Source organism: Mycteria americana, chromosome 1 (genome assembly GCF_035582795.1).
Source record: "Mycteria americana isolate JAX WOST 10 ecotype Jacksonville Zoo and Gardens chromosome 1, USCA_MyAme_1.0, whole genome shotgun sequence".
In the NCBI taxonomy this organism is placed as follows: Eukaryota; Metazoa; Chordata; class Aves; order Ciconiiformes; family Ciconiidae; genus Mycteria; species Mycteria americana.
In genome coordinates, this window is record NC_134365.1 from 199,200,208 (window position 1) to 199,221,631 (window position 21,424).

Below are 21,424 nucleotides of genomic sequence, written 5' to 3' on the forward strand. Positions count from 1 at the left end.
TGACTTTCCATATGTATATTTTGACTCCAGGTAGGAAAACTAAAATACAGGCTATAATGCTGCACTCTATTTTTTGCAGACTGATTTACTTAAAACACGACATAAAAACAGGGCAACTGAAGTCTTCCCAGTCAGACCGCTGACTTGGATGCTTCTCTCTCTAGACTCAGGAGCCTAACCTTTGGCATTTACTGTAATTTTCTTCCCTTGTAACCTGGTTATGTGCTCATCTGGCAAAAAACCTATGCAGAAATGCGTCCTCACACTCCACCCTGTACCTCTCCCTGTTTCTCCCTTTCCTCTTCTCTCCAGCACACTCTCCCTGTTTTCCTTCTGTGCTGCAGATATATAAACGTTCTTGTTGGTGCACCGTGAGGTGCAAGAATGTGACACATGAGTCCACACATAAATAAATAAATATTTACGAGAACTTTGAACCTGCAGCTAGCTTGCCTACAGGTGCCCCAGTGAAAGGCGTGGGTTTGGGAGTGTTCTTTACTTGCTTGGCCTAGTGTGGGGCTGATGAGGAGGGCAGGAGGGTAGAGACCAGATTTTGAAGTTGAGGAATTGCTCCGGAAACCACACAGATTTTAGGAAGAGGGTCAACATTAAAATATCCGTGATAAGCTCAGCCTGTTGTTATAGTGCTGTTTGTTCTTTCAGGCGTGCATTAGGTTTGTCCTACAGCAAGGGCTAGAAAATCCCTGCATTTTAGCTAGGAGCTGTAACAGATTCCTTTTGTCCTCCAGGGATCAGGGACAGAGGGTGATTAGAACATGCATACAATTAGGATCACGCTTAATTTGCCTGCTAGAAGTCACAAGGCGACCAGATGTGGATAAGCACAGCTGAAATATATTGCTAGCAATTTATAATTGTCTTACACAATTCTGGGAATTAGGTTATGCTGAAACATAACCTTATGCTGGAGTGTCTTCACTCTTCAAATAGTTTTCTTACAATGATGGATCAAGATCTTGATGTGCAGACAATGTGATCGCCGGTTTATGCGATCCTTTATTTGCGTGTAAATCCCACCAAAAAAATCAAGCAGAAATGAGTGTAAACACCAAGGAAAACCCCACGTCTTGCAGGGTTGGTGTTTGAAGTCTGGAGGTGAGGAACGATGACCAGAGAATGAGTTAAAAGTGGAAGAGCTGGTGTAAACAAATAAAGAATGCTGACAATGAATGAGAACCAGATTCAGAGAAGTTGGGTATGTGCAGTATGCTAGATTAGCTCAGTGCAAGTCCTGCTTACATGGCAGCTGGCTCAGTCTTTGAGTAACCTTGGCAGTCTCTGAGGATTAGTGTCTCACAAACACAAAATGTGCTTCTATGTTTTTTTAAAAATATTTTTACTTAGAAATGCAACCCCTTCCAGCATCAGATATGTCTGATTTTCTCTTTCCACCTACTTATCCTCCAGGATACATATTTATTGTAACTTTTGCAAATAAGTCTCTCCTTTCAGCCCACATCTCCTTTGCTATGTGTTCCTCCAACACGCATACATACAGCCCACGGCTGTGATGCAATGCTTATGTAACAGGACTCCCCCGTCACCTGTAAGAGCTACAGATGTTACAGGAAGTTTCACACGCACCACTGAAGTCAGGACAATTAACATTCAGTATAGATTGGTCTGACTGAGAGCAAAATGTCATCTTTTCATTAGGCAGAAAAATGCTGGTGCTATAAATCACTGTCAGCGTGGTCGGCGATAACGTTGCCGTCCAGCGTAAGTGTTGAGCTATCATGCATTTCTCACCTTACTCTTGGGCTTGACCTTCCTAATCTATGAGAGGTCACACACTGCTGACGCTGTGGTGCAGGACCCCAAGGGAGTGTTGCCACATGGCTCCAGTGCTATGTCAAACACGCTGGTGGTAGATGGCTTCCTGAGCCCCACTCCCTCCTGTGCGCTGCAAGCCACAGCGCTGGCACCGAGCAGAGCACTTTCCATTCTCCTACACGTACAGAGCTGTTGTACCTAACATAATGGAAAATATGAAGCTGCGTGTGGGGAAAACCCATATGACTCAAACTGCGGCAAAGGACCTGAGAAACAAACACCTTTGAGCCTCTGCCTTCCCATTTACATGGAGAGCAGTGTCTGCAAGTGCTTTTTGCTGATGCCCCAGTCCAGCAACTTGCATGCTTGAAGGACCCTGCTAAAATGGAACTGAAATGGAAACATCCTGATCCAAAACTCCTTGACTGAGGGGTATGTTCACTTTAATGGGATCTGAATTGCCCCAGGAAACCAAAGTCAAGTGCAGAAAATTTAAGTAGAGCATTTTGTTTCCTTGGTGTGGATGTAGATGCTGCAACATTTCATACCTGAGCCAGAATGGAGCCCCCATAACCCAGGGGGAAATGGTGAGTGACCTGCTACACCACTTAGACATTCACAGGTCTATAGGACCTGATGAGATCCACCCAAGAGTACTGAAGGAACTGGCAGAAGTGCTCACCAAGCCACTTTCCATCATTTACCAGCAGTCCTGGCTAACTGGGGAGGTCCTTGTTGATTGGAGATTAGTGAATGTGGCACCCATCTACAAGAAGGGGTGGAAGGAGGATCCGGGGAACTACAGGCCTGTCAGCCTGACCTCGGTACCGGGGAAGCTGATGGAGCAGATCATCTTGAGTGCCATCACATGGTATGTAGAGGACAACCAAGGGATCAAGCCCAGCCAGCATGGGTTCAGGAAAGGCAGGTCCTGCTTGACCAAACTGATCTCCTTCTATGACAAGGTGACCCGCCTAGTGGATGAGGGGAAGGCTGTGGATGTTGTCTATCTAGACTTCAGTAAAGCCTTTGACACGGTTTCCCACAGCATTCTCCTGGAGAAACTGGCTGCTCATGGCTTGGACGGGTGTACTCTTCGCTGGGTAAAGAACTGGCTGGATGGCCGGGCCCAAGGAGTGGTGGTGAATGGAGTTAAATCCATTTGGCGGCCGGTCACAAGTGGTGTTCCCCAGGGCTCTGTGTTGGGGCCAGTTCTGTTTCATACCTTTATCAATGATCTGGACGAGGGGATCAAGTGCACCCTCAGGAAGTTTGCAGACAACACCGAGTTGGGCGGGAGTGTTGATCTGCTTGAGGGTAGGAAGGCTCTACAGAGGGACCTGGACAGGCTGGATCGAGGGGCTGGGTCCAATTGTATGAGGTTCAACAAGGCCAAGTGCCGGGTCCTGCACTTGGGTCACAACAACCTCATGCAACGCTACAGGCTTGGGGAAGAGTGGCTGGAAAGCTGCCTGGCAGAGAAGAACCTGGGGGTGTTGGTTGACAGCCGGCTGAATATGAGCCGGCAGTGTGCCCAGGTGGCCAAGAAAGCCAACGGCATCCTGGCTTGTATCAGGAATAGTGTGGCCAGCAGGACTAGGGAAGTGATCGTGCCCCTGTACTCAGCACTGGTGAGGCCGCACCTCGAATCCTGTGTTCAGTTTTGGGCCCCTCACTACAAGAGAGACCTTGAGGTGCTGGAGCATGTCCAGAGAAGGGCAACGAAGCTGGTGAAGGGTCTGGAGCACAAGTCTTGTGAGGAGTGGCTGAGGGAACTGGGGTTGTTTAGCCTGGAGAAAAGGAGGCTGAGGGGAGACCTTATTGCTCTCTACAACTACCTGAAAGGAGGTTGTAGAGAGGTGGGGGTTGGTCTTTTCTCCCAGGTAACAAGCGATGGGACAAGAGGAAATGTCCTCAACTTGTGCCAGGGGAGGTTTAGATTGGATGTTAGGAAAAATTTCTTCACCAAAAGGGTTGTCAAGCATTGGAACAGGCTGCCCAGGGAAGTGGTTGAGTCACCATCCCTGGAGGTATTTAAAAGACGTGTAGATGTGGTGCTTAGGGACATGGTGTAGTGGTGGACTTCGCAGTGCTAGGTTAATGGTTGGACTTGATGATCTTAAAGGTCTTTTCCAACCTATACAATTCTGTGATTCTGTGATTCTGTTATCCCAAACATGGCCAGTGTAGCTGCTTGAGAGCTGTGACAGGTTGACTGCTCAGATGGTTGGGCATCTTAATATTCCTCTGTTTAATTCCTCCATTTAATAATTCTGGAATTACTTCGTGTGTCAACATAAGCGGCTTTTGCAAGACCAATCTGTTAGAGTCATAGACACAATCTATGTACTAAACTGCAGAGTTCGATCTACGAACTGAAAAGTTAGAGCAGCCCTATTCTGCGCTAACATTTAGCACGGTACAAACAGTAGTGGAGCAACGAAGACTAATACATCAAGTGTTGTTACAGTTTCCCATTAAAGCACAGTTGTTGTTTAGAGAAGGAAGTGTTGTTTCCAGTACTCATTCTCCTTTATGAAAGGTTAGCAGCTTTATGGAGCTTTATGAGCTAACTGGTATGTTTTCCAAGTGGTGACTAAGTAGGTTATCTCGATGTGGGAAGTGAGTTAACAGTGATGGAAACAGATTCAAGCTATGGATTAAACAAAGGTACGATGGGTTTTATAGGACCTCAAATTGCATCTTCATCTTGTAGAAACCATGACCAGTCAATACATTAAGGACTAGGAACATCAGTTCACCAAGAAAACTGAGACCTTAGTCTTAATGTTCCTTCCCTTATACACCTGTGATATACAGTAACTGAAAAAGGTGACTGTAGATTTTCAAAGATATACACCGATTCACTTGTATTTGTGTGTCAAACTCTAAGCCCTTCACATACCAAGGCTCAGTCTGTTGATGCTCTTCAGCCATCCAGATTAAGTTATTCATGGGTTTCATTTGCTGTAAAAAATGCAACACTTCTGCACATATAGGGGGGAAATAAATTTCTGGGTCTTTTTTTTTTTGTCTTAGCGTATTCCACTTCATGTTTCCATTGCTTTGATAACATATGCTGTTTGCTTCTACTGACAGACATACTGAGAATTACAGTTGAGAGATGTGATGCACATATAAAAGGTAGTGTCTATGTAATTTAATTTAGAATTGACAGCAGCTCTTTTCTTCTGCCTGTGAGTGTCTGGGTGGGATTCACTCACTTAGCTTTAGACATCAACAAGGCAGACATCCAAGTGAGAGCTAGTCAAACAGATGCCCATTATAGAAAAAGGAAATTGTTCTATGGAGATGGCTATGTCACAAGTGCGTATCTGAGAAATAAATATATGGCACATGTTATCCTTCGCTTTTGTATGAAAAGCTGGCCTTTATTTTCTGCTCTTTTCCTCTACACCGCAAAGCCTGCCGCTATACTCTTGCTAGCCACGTAGGTGCCTGGGTTCTGCTGAAGGTGAAGCACAAATACAATCTGAAAATAGTTATTTGGAAATAAAATTTATTGCTAGCTGATACACTGACAAGATCTCTCTGATCAAAACTCTGCCAGCCACTTGAGAAGGGCAGAGGTGGCCAGGCCTGTCCACATGAGCATGTTGTCAAAGAAGTGGTCAATACTCCCTGCTTCAAATAGTAAGAAATCATGAAGGAGGCTGTGAAGATCACAAGATTGGCATAAAATGTAATGAACTCTAGAAAAGTTGTAACAGTACCCTTGGAGTCTTACCTGGCTCTGAACATGAAGGACGAGGACACTCAGCTTCTACTGCTGGGGAATTTTATTGATGCCCACTGATTTCTCTCAAGGACCTCTGGGTGCCTCTCCTGGGGTCTGCTCAGTAGCAGCACGGTGATGATATCACAGCACAAATGTGTGCCCTTGGACACCTAGAAGCATCGTACCCACCATGAGCAAACCCATCATTTGTCACTCCAAGTCCCCTCTCACTGAATCCCCCCAGGCCTCATTTTGCAAATGTAAAGGTCTCATTTGCACAGATTTGCAGCTTCTCGCCACTCCATGATCTCGACCATGGAGGGCTTGCTAGGGAAGAGCATCAGAGGGTTGTGCATGTACTCCAGGAGCTGCAAGGCAAAGTTGCTGCTGCCTCGCTGGAATGAAGATAATTTTAAGGCACCTTGTTTGAGAAGGAAGAATTTCCTTTGTAAAAATTACCAAAGTCTGTATCAAGCTGCATCTCAGCGTGTGTGCAAGTTTAGGGGAAGGCCCTATGTTGTTGTGGACATAAGTAGCAGTGTCACAGCCTGCTGCATGGTGCAGTGTGCTCACGGAAAAGAGAAGCAAATCTTTCTGCTGCCAGAGCTAGACTGAAAAAATTGGGTCAGAAGCCAGTGTACCTCCACTGAATGGTTGCATTCATTTAGCATCATTTTCAATCATATCACTTATTCCCTCTAATGACTCTGTCTTCTGGTTTGTCTGCTTACTCTTAAAAAAACAAACAAACAAACAAAAAACCTAAAACACCTATATGTTGGGAATATACATGGGGGACTCATTATAAAGCACATTTTTCAATTCTTTATCTATGAAGCCATTTGCGGACAAGATTTATTTTTTACCAGAATATCTCTCTAATTTATTTTCTTTACAGGAAAGTCACTTGGACATGGAGCTTTTGGAAAGGTGGTACAAGCATCTGCTTTTGGAATTAAGAAATCACCAACATGCAGAATAGTTGCTGTGAAAATGCTGAAAGGTATCTTGCTGCAAAGCTGGGATGGAACAAATGATGCTTTATATAGTGTCCCACTTCTAATATGATTCTGTAGAAAGCAAGTGTGTATGATGTTACCTCCCACCAATAACTCTCTGAAGCCTCCAAAATGTGTACACCAAGTTTCAGATCCACCACAAGCGAAATGGCAGAACTATAAAATAAAAATTGCATTCACAGTAAAAACGGCAATAAATTGTCACATGATACAGGAGAAAGTTTCAGATGCAGTGAGAACCTGATTGCCTTTTTTTTTTTTTTAATCTGGTTCCACGACTTCAAATGCCAGAAAGAATGAAAAAGTCACGTTTGTAGGATCAGAATGGGCAACTGGATTTCCTGTGTACCCTATGTTGTACCATTCTGCTAGACTGACCCTGCACTGAACACCGTAAATGAAATTTCGCTGAAGCATAAGGCATCCACCTTGATGTGAAGACACTTGGATGGAAGCTTTCATATTTTCTTTGGTCATTAGTTTCAATGATTAATCATCTCGTTAAAAACAGGTGCTTTATGTCTAATTTGCATCTGTCTGACTTTTGCTTCTCATTCTAACCTTCTCCATTAGATTATATAATGATTTTTCTTCATGAAGGCCCTTTTATTAAGCTAAACAGATCAAGCTGTTTAAATCTTGGAGTTGTTGTACAGGTGTGTCCTCTCTGAACTGTCTGCAGGCTCACCACATGGTGCTTAGGACATTGACATCCAAGGTTGTGCAGTGGATTTGCCAGCGCTCTTCATACAGCAGTGCCCTTCCCAAAGTGAAATCGTCTCCCAGCTGTTCACTGCCACTTCTCTCATTGGAGCAGAAAGGACAAAGACCCTCATCAATTTGAAGAGGGCACGTGGGAAGTTAGCAGGCAGGATGATATTCAGCAGCAGTCTGCAGCAGCCATGGCTGAGTTCCCTAGCCCAGAGTCCCGGTGGCATCCCTTCCTATATATTTAGCTTTCCCTTGTTCATATCTCTAAGGATCATATCAGACTTTTTTTTTTTTTTTTTTTTTTTGCATTGCCCTGGGAGCTTATGCTGCATTGCTTATCCGTCTTAATCCTTGAATCCTTTTCAGTGTCATTCTTTGCCAGAACAGGGACACATCCCCTGTTCTGCCAGTAAGGCTTGGATCCCTGATGTTCTCAGTTGGCTCTGTTCAGGCATAGTTTGAATACATCCCTCTTACCCAGTGGCTCCTAGCTTCACAGCTGCATACTTGCTTATCAGTTATCAGGAGATCTGTACATGTTACTTCCAGCCCTTGGAGGGGCATGTGCGAGTCCCTGCAACGCTCAACCTGAAATAGCTTCTATTTCTTGCCAGCAATGACCTGGCAGCTGTACTCTGTGTAGGGTGTGCCCTCTTGATATTGTCCTCAAGAGGCTTGTTCTGCAATATAATATCAAATGCTTTAGTGGGGGTGGTACGTGCTACTGTGACATCTAGCATCATTCCTTCCCCAAGGAAGGAATTTGCAGCTGAGAGGGTTACAAACCTTTCTCCTCTCTTTTGTTGCAGAAGCACAGAAATACCCTGTTAGCCAACACCAAATGAACAGCTACCCTGCAGCAAGCACATCTGGAAAATGAGAGGAAACTAAAGCTCTAGTCCCTGTCCAGACCTTCTGCAGCAGTGGGCCAATAGCCATCTACATTACTGTTTTGGATGGCCAAAACAGTGGATGGCCTGTCACCTGGGTCACCACCTGACCCCTGGTTAACTGAGCTGTTTTGCTAACAAGCAGACATATGTGCTGGCAGAGTGGTCTGCCAGATTCAACATCTCTTTATGTACAGCAGCAGGCTTCTTGAGCCAGCCAGCACCATCAACGCAGCAGGGGCTGGTTGCTCCTGGAATAGATGGGAGCAGACAGCAGCGACAAGAAGTCTTCATGGTGGGATTCATGTGTGTGTGTGCAGGGTAGATGCTTGTATCTGAGTTAGTCACTCAGATTCCCTTTATTGTCAGTGGTGAGAAACAACAGTTCATCCCATCCTAAGGCAGAATCTTGCATATGGTGAGCTGAGCTCTTGTTTAGATCTGCTGACTATGAAGAGAGCCTGTGGTGACTAGATCCTCAGTAGGCATCTTCACTATGGGCACCTAAAGTTAGGGGAGTTCTGCCCCATTCCCTGTGTCCTCACTAGATTATCCAGGAACTTTGCAGTCATTCATGGGCTTTGTCCTTGCACAATTCCCATGACGTGGAGGGAAAGTGTCACCACCTATACAGATGAATAGTGGGTCACCGGGTAGATGACAAGTTTTCTGTGGGGCAACCAAGAAAATCTGTTTCCATTCAGATGTTGAAACCAAGCCCTTTAAGACCTAGCTCTAGGTTCTTTCCACTGGACTATTCTTACTCTTGGTGTCACTAAACTGAAAAAGTCCTTTTGGGTCTACACAAAGCAATATGTTTTTTCTTGTTTTCTTACCAAAACAAAATTCTGCAGAAAAAAATTTGCTCACAGGGAATTAAAAGTTTCACTCAACACTAAAGAGAATCTTTTGGGGTTACTTGTGGGATTTCTTATATCATTACTATTACTATTATTACTCATATTGATCATAACCAATAAGGGTGAGATGCAGTCACCTAAATTTGACCACTTAAAATTTACTTCCCTGGTCTACCTTAACACTCCAGGCTTCCTCTATAATGAACAGAACCAAACAATCATCACCGAAGGGTGGTTCTTCTCTTCCCTACACAGATGACTAAGGCTGATGGTTGCATCAGCCTCTGGAAATGCTTTGCTCTTGCCACTGACTCCTCCAGACGTTGATTAGTTCAGGCTAGTACGTAACCCTTAGATGGCTGAAGTCAGGTCAGCTGAAACCTACTTTATATAGAGTTAATTATAGTCTTGAAATCCCTCTTTATTTGTTCTTTCATTTTTTGGCTGAAACGACAAAACTATTCATGTGAAAAAAATTTCTCTCAGTTCTAAATATAACAGAGTCTACTGGGAGGAAGTTGAGTGCCTAACTCTTTTTATGGGTTTTATTGCAAGTAAGAGGATACTGAGCAGGGAGGAATAGACAAGGAACATTAGCACATGAAGTACATCCAGTAATGAAGGTTATTTCAATGGAAAGTAACGAGAAGTGGTAAAGCTCAGCAGGAGCAGTTCTTTGTCATTTCTTTGTCATTGACTTTATTTTGCATTTACAGAAGGGGCCACAGCAAGTGAGTACAAGGCGCTGATGACTGAGCTGAAAATCCTGATCCACATTGGTCATCATCTCAATATTGTGAATTTGTTGGGAGCTTGCACAAAAAATGGAGGTAAAAAAATCTGCACTGCACTGAAAATGGGTTTGGATCACCTCCCAATAACAGTCAGTTGGCCATGTTGTTTTTCATCCAGAGGTCAAGTTATTAACTTGAAATATTTAAGCTCGTCCTGTGGTTAGTGAAAAAAAGAGGAAGAGAAAAAGAGATTTTTAGTCATTTAATGAAGTGATTAAACATTTTCTGTACTTAAACCACCTTTTAGTATTAACATGAGAAGTGTGAATTTCAGACCATGCCACTTGTCCTTTTTCTCACACACTTCACTGCACAAGCTCAAGTTAAATCTGATGTGGAAAGGTTGGGAACAAGGGATATTGGCTGTTGGCCCTGAACAATAAATCACAAGGCAACTGTTGTAAAATCTTTCACAATATTCCACTAAGAAAATCAAAGGGCCAGCATGAGTGATCGTTTGTTTTAGATATGTCACCTATTTTAGTTCAACAAGCGTGTGTGGGCTGCGGGACTCCAGTCTGAACGCAGACTGCCCAAAGAGGAAACAGAGGGTTCCTCAGGGGCCAGGTTCATGACCCAGCTTTAAAAAATTAGGCCCTTCCCTAATTTCCAGAAACAGTGTTGTTTTGCTAACATGTCCAGTGTCCTTCAGGCAGCCTTCTACTTCATTAGGACGTATTGTTAGTTATTCTGGACTCAAGTTATAGCTACAGGCATGAAAGACTATTCTTCTTCTCAGAACTGATGACCCCTTGTATTGCTTTATGCTGCTCAAAACGCACTTCCTTTTTGCCCAGGGCCTCTGATGGTGATTGTTGAATACTGCAAGTATGGGAATTTATCAAACTACCTGAAGAGCAAGAGGAATTTTTTCTGCCCCAACAAGGTGAGGAGGCTCTGGTAGGGTTCATCTTACCTAACGTAAGTGTCAGTAATATAGATGTCAGCCTCTGAGCTAGTCTCCTTAGACTCTCTTCTACCAGAGGAGAGAAACTGCTTTTGGGTGCAGTTCACCTGACCTGTTTTAATGTTTGGTGTGGGATGTGCTGTGCTCATTCTTCTCCCCTGACTGTGCAAGGAGACTGCTGTGAGTAATTAGGATGGAGCCATCTACAGCAAGAGGAAGTGAATCCTATCCAAAGTGTCCCCACATGCTCTCGCCCTGCTGCTGACGAACCCATTCCTGCTGAGCTTGGGGTCACTTCAGAGGCTGGTGTCAGTGAAACCGAAGGAAGTGGTTTTGCCCACTGATTTCAGTACCACTGGGAAAACAACCGAGATAATGCCATTTAAAGCTCATGTTCCAAGACACCCTAATGTTCAGAGATTTGCAAGTAATCTTCTTACTGTGTGAGGAGAAGGGCTATCAAGAGGAAAAGAGATTAGAGTCTTGTCCTTACATCCCACAGCCCTCTGAATCAAATCCACAGCATGTTTCTTACTACAAACCTGAAATCAAATGTGCCAACTATATCCCTGCTTGTGCTCTTTCAGCAAAATCCCCCAAAGGATTAAGGGCTCTGAAGTGGGATTGAGGAGCCTGGACCCAGAACGGTACTCCTCAAAACCCCTGCTCAGCTGTGCCAAAAGCTCAGCAGCATGTCAGGGTTTTTTCGTGAGGGCTCTGCGGGAGGGCACGCTCGAGAGGACCTCCCCCTCCAAAGGGCTTTGCCTGAGTCTCTGTTCCCAAAGCCATCCATATTGGACTCTGCATGAAACACAGCAGCCGCCTCCTCCAACGTGCGGGTGTTGCCGTAGGAGGCTCAGCAGGGAGCATGGCCGTGGGGGGGTCTGCCCTGGGGGGAGCTGCTCACATCCCCCCGGTGAGGAGCCTGCCTGGACTCGGTGCTCCGGCACCCCTGGGAAGGGTGCCCCAGAGGGAGGGAGGGAGGGAGGGAGCCCAGCTCTGCACCAGCATGTGCAGGAGAGAGACATGGTCACAGGACAAGAGGAAAGAGGAGAGGGGGCAAGAGCATGGCCAGGTGGCTAGGCTGCTCTCCAGGTAGCAGTGGGGAAGCATTTTCCAGTGTTGCGTGTGTCCCATTGAGCCGTCATTGACCGTAACATGAAAGCATTGGATAAAGGCATTGGGGAAGAGAGGCAGCCGCTTCTAAAAGCAGCTGTATTTCAAACACAAAGTGCCCTTGCTCCTCGCTGGAAGGGCTTACAGCCCCGTGCCAAGCACTGTGCAGAGACATAGAGGCAGGTGCCTTAAGCAGCCTGGGATGAAGAGCTGACGCTTTATTTTGAGAGGGCTGGGACACCTGCACTGTGGGCACATCCTTCTCAACTCATCCCACCATGCTCTTTCTCTGGCTACCAGAGAGAAACAGGCCCTTTCAGATGTCTCACTTCAGGCTGAGATGAGCCACAGCCCAGCGGACGTGTCTATCTATGGACACTGCAAATCCTCACCACATCAGAGGTAGCCCACCACCTGGGTTGCCTCAAAATCATGTGCTGGTGCTCCTAAGTCACCATGTTTCTGCCCTCGGGGGATGGCAACCTCGGTGGAGCGCAGCCCTGCCACCAACCCCCGCCTGCCGCAGTGGCACTGGACACCCGCGCCCATGGGAGACGTGACCGCACGTGCCACGGACCAGCATTTTCTCCCGGCGGAAAGGCGACAGAAGTCTGACTCGGTTCCTCTCCCACCCCCTCCGTCGGTCTGATGTAGCACCTCTTCTCCTCTGTTTGTTTGAAGGACTCCTCTCTGCAAGGAGAGCCAGTGAAAGAGAAAAAGGATATTGAGCCAGTGGAAGGCAAAACACAAAGGCTGGCCAGTGTCACCAGCAGCGAGAGCTTCGCGAGCTCTGGGTTCCAGGAAGATAAAAGTCTGAGTGATGTGGAGGAGGACGAGGAGGGTAGGTATTAATTCCTTCCTGTCCCTACACAGTCTGTGATATTTTTACAACATACTGTGCATCCCTGAAATTTTTTTCCTCATTTATCACCCTAATAAACATCCGTGGGAGACGCTCACAGGGTCATGTCCAGAGGGTAGAAGATTTAAAAAAAGATTATTTCCAGGGTTACTAAATCTGACAGGAAAATGTGTGATTGTTTCTTCTGACTGCTCCTTATCTTTGGGGAAAACACAGGAGCGTCCAAAGCGCGGGGTATAAAGCAAGCACTATTTTTGTTTCCAGTGACAGTGGGTTGACCTTCAAATACTACTCTATGAAGACTGAATTTATGGGAGTAATAGGGACAGTAAGAGAGGGGGAAAATAACTGCCTTGTGAGCGATCTTTGTAACAAACCGCGTTTTCCACCTTTGCAGATGCTGATGAGCTCTACAAGCTGCCCCTCACTATGGAGGACCTGATCTCTTACAGCTTTCAGGTGGCCAGAGGCATGGAGTTCCTCTCCTCCAGAAAGGTGAGTTTTGTGCTGGAGATTTTGCCCTGCAGAAGGATGGGATTCAGAGGTGAAATCACGTCTATGTTTTAGTGACACCTTCCTTGGGAGAGCTCCCAAAGGAAGAGCCATTTTCCTCTTGGCGTTATAAATATAACAGTGTGTTTATCCAAGTCTCCATAGTCCATAAACACAGGATCATGGCTGAAGGCAGTGGGTCAAGCTCATTCATTCAGGGAAGATCTTTTGGGTGTGGTGGTTTTTTTTCTTCATTTCAACATATATTAGGTAGGGAGCTCCAAATGAATCAGCGCTTTCCCTGCAAATGTCAAGGGGCTTAAAAATTTATCACTTTCTAGACTTAGGAATACTTTTTTTTTTTTTTTTAAAGGATTGCCACTGTTTACTGTAACTTCATGTAAACTACAGTCAACTTCCCCCCCCCCCCCCAATATTAAATCGATCTCAATAATAATAATAATAATAATAAGGATATGGGAGACAGTCAGGAAATTTGTGGGCAGGATTAAGGAAATGCAGTTTGATTGTGAAACTGTTTTATTACAGTGCATTCATCGTGACCTGGCAGCCAGAAACATCCTTTTATCTGAGAACAATGTCGTGAAGATCTGTGATTTTGGCCTCGCAAGAGATATTTATAAGAATCCTGATTATGTGAGAAAAGGAGATGTAAGTCAAGATACTGTTTATTTACCCAAATGTTTATAACATATCATTTCAAACTGACCACCAAAATGTTCTGTAGACATTCACGTTTCCTGAACTTAAAAGAGCTTGAAAGCTATCACGGTTTTTATGTGAAGATGAGCTATCCAGATGCGTTGTAGATCTGGAACGCATTTCTATCCTCAAGCGTAAGGCTTGGACATGCTAACTGTTTCACAGCTCTGCCCTGTTAATACTTTAGATATTTTTTAGACATGTTTCTTGGCTGGCTCAGCATAACCCCCTGACTCAGTAAACTTCCTTCAAGGAAACCAGTCCCTCCGAAACAAGGTGCGTGTCCCCAGGACGCCCACGCCAGGGCCAAGCACCGCTCGTCATGCCTCACACAGCCGAGCTGGACTCGCTGCCTCCAGCACCTACTCCCTTTTTCTTTGCTTCTGCTGCAAACAGCAGGCAGTAAGCCCCCTGCCAGGCCTGCCATGAAGGCTGGGTCAGAAAACTGTGCCTGCACCCACTGATGCCATGGGAATTTGGTGTGGGCATTGGGGTCACACAGAGAGTCTCCTTCTGGAGGTCTCACCCACCTACCAGCTATTCCCTCACCCATAAATAGCTTTCAAGACTTACAGCACTGCATATTAGCTGGGAAACGTTGTTCACATAACTTGGGTACTGCTCAGGAGACCCTAACAGGCTGCGCTGAGGGGACGTCAAGGGTTGCTGATATACTCCTGCAATTCAGGCTCTGAAAATTTCCCCGAGAACATCTCAAACACCATCACAGAATGATTTGCGCTTGGACGTAGGGTTTTCTCTGCTGTCTCTAGGATGCTGGCAAGAGACATCTGCTCTTGCATACCCCCACATCCCCGTAAAGAAAAGGCCTGCTCACTCTGGTCACAGGTTTCCAATGTCTGGTGGTTTGTGCCACACATATTTTAAAAATAGCCTTTTACTCCGACAATTTGTTAAGAAAGTGTCTGAATGAGTGTGGGTTTATCTTGACTGCCTGTAAGGAAATCCCACAGGTTCCTGTTTGAATGGTAATTATTTACATAACAATATATAGTTGATTCATCTACGATTAAATTCTTTTAGGCTTTGAAAATAATAGTCAAGTTTGTCCCTTTTACTCCAGGCTCGACTTCCTCTCAAGTGGATGGCTCCAGAATCCATATTTGATAAAATCTACAATACAAAAAGTGACGTGTGGTCCTACGGGGTCTTGCTGTGGGAGATATTTTCCTTGGGTACGTTAACTCTGCACACCAGGAGCTGGACTCGGCGACGGGGGCTTCAGCCTGGGGAAAAACATCCATTACCTTCAACAAGTCTTTGCCAGGTCTTTAATAAGGAAAGACCTAAATCAAGCAGAGGTGGGGCGTGGGGGTAGAAGGGAGAACTGTGAGTATCACGCCCCTGTGAACTGGAAATTTTGGTGCTTGTAAGGGCACTGAAAGCTGACTTGCCAGGCTGAAAGCCTTAATGGATAGCACAGCTGAGAACTTTACCACCTATTTCTGCCATGGGCAAAACCTAAGCTTCCCTCTTTTCCCTGTAGAAACCCTCGGTAGAGATGCAGGGCAGCACGGCCGGAGCAGTTGCGGTGCTTTGTCTGACTGGTGGTGCAAACCAGGAAAATCAGGCAAATTTTTAAGTGTTTTTATTAATGTGGAACTCTGTGGGATAACACAGAGCTGTGGGCTTGGGTCTGCAGCTGCCAGGGCCCCAGGCATTGCCTCCCGTGCCACAGATGATAGCATTCAAGACACCAAGTGCCATGAGCTGGGTACTCCCTCAAAAGCTTCTTACTTCTTTTGTGAGAGCAAGGGAGCTGAACACGCACAGAGGTCTTTGCACATCTCAGACTGGGTCACCCCCATTTCCAGTCTGATACCAGGCGGTCGCCCCAGCCCGGGAGGGACCCAGCACCCCCCCTCACCCGGGCAGCTGGATGCAGCAGGCAAGCAAGCATCCACACAGATGCTGCAGGATGAACTAGAGCATGCAATCCAAAATTAAAACCCAGTGAAGCTTCCCCCCCCCCTTTCTTTCACGTGGAAAAGGCAGGATACAAGATGTACACTGAGCGGGAACAACAATGACCGTCAGAATAGAAGAATCTTAATTGGGTTCAACATAGAGGCTGACAAAAGAGGCGAACAGCAGAGGAAACAATACTATACAATTCTCAGGACAATCAATCATTTATTAGTTTAAATACATGTTGTTGGTCAGCCTGCCAACTCTTGTGATTTTATGGTCAGCCTCATAATACCTGCTGTTTTTTTCTTAAAGCCCCAGCTCCTTGAACCTGACAACTGTCTGACTCTCAGAGAGGCGGTTTGTTTTTTTCTTTCGTTTTCCTTTTTCCTTTTTCCTGATGTTTTCTTATCTACAGAAAAAAAGGCCAACAGCACTATCAGGCTGCACCTTAAAACCACAGAAACTGAGAAATAATGCAAATGTGCTGCGATCTGATTTAAAGCTATGATTTTATTATTTTCAAGGTGGTTTTGAACATTTGGGGTTTGTTAATACTCTGCTTACTAGAATTTGGGGTGGCCCAAACCATAGAGAGATCAGACTTGGCTGTTCTTGAGGGATTCTTTTCAAGTCAAATTCACGTGTATTTTTTGCATCCCGGCCAGGTAAGCACCACCAATAGCGCGGGTTGATCCTGCCCACGGCAAGGGCCGGGGCTTGGAGCACTGTCAGCAGCAGTTCCCTGCCCGTGGCAGCTGGCAGGAGCCAGACCCCGTGGGGGGGGCTGCCCCTGGGCTCCCAGCTCTGCAAGCAGATGCTGCACACCCCGAGTGTTCGGGGGGGATGTGCAGGGCCAAGGCTAGGTCACAGGTACCCAGCTCAGGGGATGTGTGACCCTGTTCTCCCAATGTCACCCCCAGGTGCCTCTCCTTACCCCGGAGTCCAAATAGACGAGGATTTCTGCAGCAGACTAAAGGAAGGCACAAGAATGCGAGCCCCAGAGCAAGCGACCGAGGAGATGTAAGATGCCTTTCTCTGCTTGCGTTGTGTACCGCTGCCCTCCTTGGCTGCCTTGCAGATGATGTACAAGTCTCCACGAAAGATACCCCATGCCAACATAAGGAAAAACAACCCGATGCTGCCTCGTATCTTCTTGCTGTCATCAGCATCTTCTTGCATCCCCCCGCCCCCCCCTTGGCCCCCCTGCCCCTCCAGTGGGGTAGGAGAAGGTGAGGAGGGACGTGGACCCGAGCCCAGGGCATCACCAGGGCTGGGCTCCGAGGGGAGCTGAGCAAGCAGCCCAGAGGAGGAAGGTCATTCATTCCTCTCCAGGTTTAATATTTACCGACGTGCACACAGATAAGTGCTGGAGGAATGTGACATTATTAACGTCCTCTTGACTTAGGAAGCAACAGCGGAGGCTTCCTTGCAAACACTCGGGTGACAAGGGTCCACCCTTTCCCGGAGACGGTGTCTGATGGCAGAGGAAGGTGACAGGGACCCACAGCCTCCCAGCCGGTGTTGCCTGAGGGGTTGGTTTGAGCCTTTCCACCCTGACATTGGCTGTTGCTCCCCAGTCCCCTGCCTTCAGGTGCAGCTTCCAGCTGCTGCAGCATGGCCAACACCTTTTTGGAGGCCTGGGGCGGTCCAAATGAGTCCCTGAGTTTGCAGCCCCTCTGCCCAGGGAGCAGGACGGAGTGCCTGGCCCGGGGAGGCACCTGCAGCACGCCAAACACAGGCACCGTGGCACAAATCATTCAGGAGCATGAACATATCCAGGGTATTTTACCTCTGGAGGAAAAATCAAGTACGTGTAGGTGTCTTCGGTGCCTTTTCGAGTGCTACGTCATGACTCTAAATAGCAACACTTACCAAAAAATAGTTCTGGAAGAAGAAAAAGGATGCGAGCCAGCCATGCCTATCTGGGAGTATTACCCATTGGCTAATTTGATTATCCTAGTGACAGTAGATAAGAGCTTTTTTTTTTTTTCTCTTCCACATATTTTATTGCAGGAAGGAAAGCTTGACTCAACCAATACGAGGAAGTGACACATTCATATAAGTCATCTTAGGGTGCCTTGACTTAAACATTGCCAGTTAATAGATGTTTAATACAAAGGTTTAATGCTTAATTAGGAATAAAAAAAGAAAGTATGACTAGTTGGCTAAATTATTCTTTTGATGTGGTCTTCCCAGTATCTTGTGGGAAGAAGGTTTTTTTCTTTTTCTGTGGAAAGTTTATTCTTTTACTTTTCGTAAGAGGCCTTAGTGGTGTTGGAGAGCATCTTTGTAAAATCAGGCGGGCTCAGGAGTTAACTCTGTCGATGACAAGCTGTCAGAGACTATGCTGCCTTGGATCAAAGTGAGCTGTAGCCCCACCATGTACTCATTTTGCTTTTGTCCCCACAGCTACCAAATCATGCTGGACTGCTGGCAAAGCAATCCCAACGACAGACCAAGGTTCTCCGAGCTGGTGAAAAAGCTGGGCGACCTGCTGCAAGCAAATGTCCAGCAGGTACTAATGTCACGACGGCGTGCCGCGACCGAGGCAGGGGTGACCAGCCACACGGTCCCAGGAATAATGCTTTGATTTCTTGTATGCGTTTAGGAAGGCAAAGACTACATACCCCTCAATACTATATTTACAACAGAAAGTGGGTTTCTCCCTGCATCCGATCCCTTGTGCAATGAAAATTTTTCTGTTACAAGCTCAAGACGTGGAAGCACTGAAAATGTCAGGTGAGAGGAGCAAGATTAAGACTGAGTTTGTTTGTTGCGTATTGTAGCTTACTGCATAGCCTTTAGACCTGGGTGGAAGAAAACACCCAGAGACACCCCACATGGCCTGAGTGTCCCACCAGCCACCAAGCCACCACCGCCAGGATCCCACTGGGCTGGGACAGCCCGTTGGGGTGTCTCTGCCCAGGGGGACCATCAGGTCATGGGGCTCGGGCACTGTGAGAGGGGCAGCTGTGTGCGCCCCAGGGCTGGGGAATGAGGTTTGGGTGGGGTTGGGTTAAGAAGTCCCTTTTTGTGTAAACTACCTCGATGACAGTTAGGCAACTGCTTAAAGAAACAGAGAAATATTCAGCGCTTCCTGCTTATGCACTTAACGCTCTCACCAAAAATCATCCTGCTTTTCTTGTTGAACAGATACATAAACACTTTCAAAATAAAACCACCCCAGCGCATAAAGACATTTGAAGAGCTTCCCATCAAGGAAACGCTTGTATTTAATGTAAGTGACTATTGGGCCAAATGATACGCCATTTACTTCTTTTTATTTGTGCGACAGATTTATACAGAGAGACTTAAGAAGGGGTTTTACTGCTTTGTCAGCTCTACTGATACGAGGTGCAAGATTAGCTGTGCTTGCAGCATGGTATTATCCCATGTCCTACAAATTGGGGACAGTAGATCCTTGCTGACCATGCAATGGGCTGCAAACACTCCTTCCCTGATAAGAAATGGCCGGTGCCAAAAGCACTGCAAGGTATGGCTGCCAGTGTCCCATCTGAGTCCCACTGGTGTGGGAAAGCCACTTAAAATCCCTTGGATTTGTGTTTTCATCTGAATAGTAGTGCACAAATGAGAATCGTGGTTCACATTTCCATCAGAAGTTCCTGGTATGAACAAGTCCTGTTATCTGGCAGACAAGCTGGGGAATGTCTACTAATGGGGCACACATACCGTCCTGGTGGGGGTGGGCATGGGTGAGAGGAAGCTTTTAGTGGCCCAGTTGTATGCATTAAGCGGTGGGAGGCAGGAAAGGCACAATGGTGCTCTCAAGGCTGAACTAGCGGCTGGCCAGAACTTCACCTTGCGTGTAAGCACCTTTCTTTTAACACTCTGTGTCTGCGTTAATGGCACGTGTTTGCTGCACCCCAAAGCAAGGACAGTTTGGAAAGGCACCATTGAATAGCTGGGCATTGCTCAAGCCCTTGCTCAAGCAGCAAGGAGCCACTGTCTCCTAGAGCTCTCTGAGTATAAACGACCAAACCGATGATGAAAATCTGACTGAAGAGGAATTGAGCCCATTGTAAAAGTAACTTTCTACAGTTAACACCTAATAGGGTTGTGTCTTTCTTTTTTCTTCAAGGATTACCAAGCAGACAGTGGGATGGTGCTGGCTCCAGAAGAACTGAAACGCTTCACATGGACAGGCAGCAAGCAGAAACGGACACTCTTTGGGTCTGTATTTTATGTTCCCTTCTTCTCCTTCACATTTTAGAGGGCAAAGGAGGGTTCAAGGTCCTTGTGCTGAATCAGGCCTAGTGAAAGCAGCTGAGGTGTCCCCAGTCCCTGTCGACACTCTTGCTGAGGTGTGTCCTGCTCAGCTGAGTCAGTAGTCAATCAGCTCCCACACCTAACCCTCCACACGCCTTCAAGGAAACAAATAACCCTCAACCCCTTTGATGCACATTGCCAATATGATTAGCGCTCTGCTGATCAGCCTGATCCTCAGCTTAATGCCAGGCTGGACAAGTGAGTGCCAGAGAACACCAAACCAAGGTAGAGGCAGGTAACTACAGGAAAAGAGCCCTTGGCGGGGGGGAGGAACGTGTGGCTATGAAGGATTTGCAGTTGTTTCTGCAAGTCCCCAAGGGCACCCCAGCTGGGACAAGGCTCCCTGTGCTTGTTTTTGCCCTTCTTTTCCATGACTCAGCTAAGCACGGCCCATTTAACACCCATGGGCTCAGGATGCTAAAGTGGCAACTTTACAATAGATGGATGTGAGGGCCTCACTTCTCTTCCTGCCTTTAAGCACTTTAATATATTGGCCACCTTCCTCCACCTAATTCCTGACAGCTGCCCAAGCAGGGAGCTAGGCCTGCTCTAAGAAATGCGTTGCACTGACATGAACTCTGTAAATGGGAAATGTTTGTTTTCTCAATGCCGGTGGTGTCTCAGTTCCCAGCCGGTGTGAAGCTGGCAGTGTCTGCGGCTGGCTTCGGCTCACTCTCACTGCCCTCCGCCAGCCCGGGGACTGCCCAGACCCAACCCATCGTTCATCTTACACGGGCAGGAGGTCAAGGCCATCCCACCATCCTGCCTGTGCCGAACTTGTCAGCGCCTTGCAGCTGGGCAGGCTGGGAGGTGTAGTATTGTCTCGACGAACAATTGGAGCTGGCTGAAACGTGCAGTCAAGGCAGAAAGGACTTGCTTCAAGAAAAACTCCAGTGACTAAGAGGGCGTTGGTTGAATACACAGAAATACGTGTACGAGAGCGTGCACGCTCACACGGCCAAAAGAGATGGCATGCAGGGTAAACGTGCTGCTGGCAGGAGTCTGCAATGGAGCACTGCGCATGCGGGGCAAAGCCGGGGTGATTCAAGCCACTCCAAACAAGTGCTGGAAAACCATTTCTCCTGCCTTGACTGCTCACATTTCAGAAAAGAGGCTTGTGAGCAATTTTATGGTACTTTGATTTTACCGAGACAGTTTTCCATACTCTCTTTTGAGGAGCTAGGTATTACAGACCTTGGAATGCGTGTGCATATTAGAGGGCTCCAAAGGATGCAATGTTTCCTAGAAGTGGTTTAACCTATTTTTTCTTTGTGTAAATGTGACATTTCTGAAGGCTG

General features: G+C 46.6%; 1 protein-coding gene across 1 annotated transcript in view; it reads left to right on the forward strand.

Moving 5' to 3' along the window:
• FLT1 (fms related receptor tyrosine kinase 1) overlaps positions 1-21,424 on the forward strand; it is a 113,237-nt gene that overhangs the window by 86,146 nt on the left and 5,667 nt on the right. The window contains exons 19-30 of the mRNA XM_075498865.1: positions 6,432-6,536; positions 9,730-9,843; positions 10,605-10,693; positions 12,512-12,671; positions 13,090-13,187; positions 13,734-13,856; positions 14,992-15,103; positions 16,760-16,859; positions 18,249-18,354; positions 18,448-18,578; positions 18,993-19,077; positions 19,939-20,030. Coding sequence (XP_075354980.1) covers positions 6,432-6,536; positions 9,730-9,843; positions 10,605-10,693; positions 12,512-12,671; positions 13,090-13,187; positions 13,734-13,856; positions 14,992-15,103; positions 16,760-16,859; positions 18,249-18,354; positions 18,448-18,578; positions 18,993-19,077; positions 19,939-20,030 — 1,315 coding nt within the window. The remainder of the gene's footprint in view (positions 1-6,431; positions 6,537-9,729; positions 9,844-10,604; positions 10,694-12,511; positions 12,672-13,089; positions 13,188-13,733; positions 13,857-14,991; positions 15,104-16,759; positions 16,860-18,248; positions 18,355-18,447; positions 18,579-18,992; positions 19,078-19,938; positions 20,031-21,424) is intronic.